The 5,157-nt window shown below is 43.4% G+C and overlaps 1 protein-coding gene across 1 annotated transcript; it reads right to left on the bottom strand.

Moving 5' to 3' along the window:
- Window positions 1-3,751: 3,751 nt before the first annotated feature.
- Window positions 3,752-4,456, bottom strand: LOC140016828 (uncharacterized). The gene has a single exon (XM_072070815.1). It carries the CDS (start codon window positions 4,454-4,456, stop codon window positions 3,752-3,754), a length of 705 nt encoding a protein of 234 aa, XP_071926916.1.
- Window positions 4,457-5,157: the final 701 nt, after the last annotated feature.

Genomic DNA, 5,157 nt, shown 5'->3' with positions numbered 1-5,157 from the left:
CAAATGTCATTATGTAATTAGGATTAAAGTTTACGAAAATTAGTCCTTTGAAATCATTTACAATAATTGAAAAATAAAGTCAGTTTTCAAACTAATATAGTTTTAGATCCTATAAAAAATTATTAGACATATTAGGTTAGTTTTTAGATTCCCAAGACATTTTATTTTTCATATCTCAATCAAAAGATATATTAGATTATCAAATAATAGTTGGTACTCAAGTAATGAGACTAAGAAATTCAAGTGATACTTAATGGATTCCCTTTATTAATTGATTGTTTTGAGATATCGCACTTGAGGAATATGTTTGGCAAGGGTATCACCAAAATAAATACTTGCAACATGCAATGCACGTACATCCATACTAGTAGGATTAAATGTGCAAATGTACTTAGAGATTGGAACATGTAGGATTACATTTGCTTTCTTCGAAAATTTAGGGACTAAAAGCATTCATCCCTCAAGCATTTGGAACCAAAACTACAATTTTCTTGTATGAAAAATAAACTGCGGATCAACTGCAAAATTAAAATTTGCTAAAGCAAGATTTGTCAAGAAATTACTGCATTTAATAAATGATGAAACAAGCAATGAGCAATGAAGGTGCTTTGTATCTCGCTTTTGCAAGGATGGGCATTTTTTTTATTTTTATTTTTAACCGAATCCCACATTATTATTCAAGCTGCCCAAGAATACAATGCAGGAAGGAAGGCCGCACCCTTACCTCTGAAAGGAAAAACGAAAATTACAAAAGTTCTGTATATCTAGGGCTAGTAACCCTCTAGTGCGACACGGTAATTGAGAAGCCCTAGTGAAGAGCTCGAAAGACCCACGCGTAGTACTGGAGGAAGCCAGTGAGTCAGCCACAGCATTTCCCTCCCTATAGCAGTGCTTGAACTGATGATACTCCGGATCAGCATACCGAATCGCACGCACGATAGGCCAAATGACCGCTGGACCTCCCCCTCCCCCCATAAACAATTGATCAAGACGAGACAATCAGATTCAACAATTAAATGCAACATCCCTCTTTGTCGCCCTAACTGAAGACCCAAAAGTAGCGCGCGCGCCTCCGCTTGGAGGGGACTTACCGGACCAAAGAAATCAGCAAAAGCCAGAATGAGCCTTCCACAGGAATCCCTAATCCCTCCACCACCACCCCCACCTCGAGAAGTAGAGCAACCATCTGTATTCAACTTAAGGAAACTGTCCGAAGGACACACCCATCGCACCAGAGTGGATATTAAGGACCTCCGAACCTCGGATAGCGAGTCTAGAATCGCCGCCCATTGAAGTGGTACCCTCGTCATGGTCGAAAAGTAAACCTGGATCAATAACCGCAGTTCATCGATGATCCATCCCCGAACCTTAACAATGGATATGTTCCGTCCCTCAAATCTAGCCATGTTTCTAGCCCGCCATAAGAACCAGACAATAAGCAACGGTAGCACACGGGATAGCCACCTCAATGCCGTCCCTTTGACAGGGAGCAACCACCATTTGTAGCATCGTGACCTAACACAAGCAACTGAAGGAATTGCAAAACCTAACGACTGCCCAAAAAAACCCCAAACCTCATTTGCTAGCGCCCCAGTAGCAAACACATGTTGCAGTGTTTCCAACTGAGGCGGCGAACAGCATTGACACCTAGAGGGGCCATGAACTTGAAACTTTGCTAACACATCATCCACCGGTAGCAGCTCATGCAACAATCTCTACATAAGAGAGGAAAATTTCGGTGGAAATAAAGAATGCCAGATATAAGTAAATGCCCATGACCGAATCCCAGAGGATCGTACTACCTGATATGCCGATTTTGTAGAAAACTCCCCCGAAGGTTCTAAGGTCCAAACTAGGCTATCCAAAACCTTACCAAAACAAAAGAAAGAAACCGCAGCCGCCTCTGCGACCTCTGAGGGGAAGGCAGCCAAGGCCAAATGATCCCATTGGCCCTCGCGCAAAAAGTCATGAACCCGAGCGTTTGACGCTAAATCTGGAAACCTCTATGCCAACGGACCTAGCCCACTCCAATTATCCCACCAGAAGGCAACATCCCCCCTAGACAAATCCCATTTTAGCCACATCTCCATGGAAGATCGAACCCCAAACATTCGTTTACCACTAGGGGAAAACTTAGTAGAAATAGAGACCTGATTTGGGTGTAACTCACCAACATACCTAGCCCTCATGAACTTGGCCCAGAACGAAAGCCCACATCTAAACAGCCACCATAGCTTGCAGGAAAAAGCTTCAATAATGGCTTGTAACGAACGAAAACCTACTCCACCCTCCTCCACGGACGACATAATTTCTTCCATGCAGACCAATGCTGCTTAAACCCAAACTCTGATTCCCTCCAAAAACACCGTACAAACATCCGCTCCAACATAGCAATTACCCCCTTTGGAGGCACCAATACTGCCAAAATATGAATCGGGATTGAGGACAGCACATGTTTTATGAGTAGAGCACGAGCACTCATTGACAGCCACCGGCCTCGCTAAGAACTCAAATGCTGTGAAACTTTATCCAATAAACCATTGAACAAGGATCTCACCCTTCTCCCAGCATACAAGGGGCAACCCAAGTAAGTGACCGGCAATTCTTTAAAAGAAAACCCCGTTGCTCGTGCAATCACCCTACGCAGTACAAGGGATACCTTCCTGTCCACCAAAAAATAGCTCTTAGAAGCGTTCACCAACTGCCCGGAGATCCTCTGATATTTGCCCAATACCTCCATAACACATGCTAATGAACGTTTACTACCATTACAAAAAATAATGATGTCATCAGCATAGGCAAGGTGTGTCAACGGCGGACATCCCCGGGCAACAAAGTACGAAGAAAATTGTCGGTCCCCCACCAAAGTGTTCAAGACCCTGGAAAGGACCTCAGCCGCAATGATGAATAGGGTCGGGGATAGTGGGTCCCCTTGGCGCAACCACCGAGAGGATCTGAAAAAACCACAAGGTTTCCCATTAACCAGAACAGGAAAATGGCATGTGGAGATCAACCACCAAATTATATCTATCCAGCGATCCTCAAAACCAAACTTTCTCATAACTTGAATAAAAAAACACCAAGACACCCGATTATATGCTTTGGCCATATCCAACTTCAGCGCAACATTTTATCCCCTAACTTTCTTCCCTAACGCCGAGCACATTTCTAGAGCCAATAATATATTATTAAAGATCTGCCTACCCTTCACAAAACCACTCTGCTGAGACGATATTAGCTTAGGCAGAATGACCTCCAAGCGCATTGCCAGCAGTTTCGATATGATTTTATTAACAAAGTTACATAGGTTGATTGGCCTAAACTCCGAAAATGAGGACGCACCTGGTATTTTCGGAATTAAAGCCAGCAGCGTCGATGTGTATCCCCAAGGCAGCTCCGTTCCAACGAAGAAATCACAAATCACCCGACAGACATCACCCTTTACTATTTCCCAACAGGAAGTGAAGAAAGAGCCCGTAAACCCATCTGGCCCTGAGCAACTCTCTCCATTCATCTGGAAAACCATTTTTTTAACATCTTCCTCAGTAGGGACTTGTTGAAGAGCCTCATTCTCCTGCTCAGAGACAATTGAGGGGATAGCGTCTAAGCATGACTGATCTACCTGTACTTGATCAGATAGCGCCAGAACTTTAGCGAAGTACTCAACCGCCATGTCTTCAATTTTAGGTAGCTCGTCAACCCAGACTCCATTCTTATCCTTCATTCAATGTATATAACAACGCGCCCGTCTTTACTTGAACTGGCCATGAAAGAACCTAGTATTGGCACCACCTTCCTTTAACCACCGGATACAAGTTTTTTGATGCCAATATCTAGATTCCCTCAATAGAGCTGCCTTGAGGTCACATTGCGCCTGGAGAAGCCGTTGTTGCCCTTCCTCCGTCGGGCTTGCCTCCAATGAACATTCCAATAACTGGACCTGCTCTTCCCATTCCCGGACGCGATCAGTAACATTTCCAAATGTCTCCTTGTTCCATACCCGTAACGCATGCTTCACCGCCTTTAATTTCAAAATCAAAACCTTAACCGATCGCCCCTCACACTCCATCTCCCAAGCTTGACGCACCACCTTAAGGAAGTCACCGTGGGACCTCCAAACATCCAAGAAACGGAAACTCCGAGGACCTCCGCCGACAGCCAAGAAACAAGTTACTAGTAACGGAGAATGATCCGAAGAAACTCTACTCAAATGTGCCACTGAGGTATTAACACCTAGATCTAACCATGACTGGTTTACCAAAACTCTATCTAGACGCTTCCAGATTCGAGCCCTCCCTAGACGATTATTGCACCATGTGAACTTTGACCCAAAGAAACCCAAGTCCGTCAAGCCAGCACCATCAGTAAAATTTAAAAAAGACTCTGCCTCAGAGAAACGAAACGGCCGACCTCCTTTCTTCTCCTTAGACCCAACAACGACGTTAAAATCACCCATGAAGATTGTCGGCTCTCCCAACCAATGCGCTCTTGATAATTGCAGCCAGAGCAGTTCACGCTCATCTAGGTCACACGAAGCATGAACAAAGGTTGCAATAAAAGAGCGGGGAAAATAAGTATGAGCAATTTGCAACACCAAAAATTGATGAGAAGCCGCAACAATGTCACACTTTGTTAGGTTGCGATTTTATTATTTATTTTATTATTAATTTCCTCTATTACCTGATCTGATGTGGATTGTTTAGTAGATTCTACTCACTTTTCGTAATTTGCATTTATTTCAGGGAGTAGAACGAAAATACCACAACCAATGCCAATTTGGCATTCATCAGGAAAGAGCTCAAGTAGCAGGCATCCAGGGGCATTTTGAAACAAGAAAATGTGGCCCTTTTTGGTAATTTGCGGAAGACAACTTTCAAAAAGGAACAAAAAGGCTGAAGTCTTCTACAAAATGGAGGCCGCCGCACAGTAGAATGAATATAGGACTATTAGATAGGAATTAGAATGAGGAGCAGAGGATTTTGTCACCTTTAGCTTAGCTTTATTTTGACTTTTCCTTCTTAGCTTTTGGGTAATGGAATTCTCCTACGGATGTCAGGAGAAAAATTGGGAGAAGTGTGACTTTCCTTCCTTTTAGCCTTTTAGCAGTTTCTTTTTCTTCCTGCGTATAAGCAGACAAAGTGAAGACATTAAATCATC

This window comes from Coffea arabica, chromosome 11c (genome assembly GCF_036785885.1).
Source record: "Coffea arabica cultivar ET-39 chromosome 11c, Coffea Arabica ET-39 HiFi, whole genome shotgun sequence".
Lineage (NCBI taxonomy): Eukaryota > Viridiplantae > Streptophyta > Magnoliopsida > Gentianales > Rubiaceae > Coffea > Coffea arabica.
This window is presented reverse-complemented; position numbering and strand designations above follow the sequence as displayed.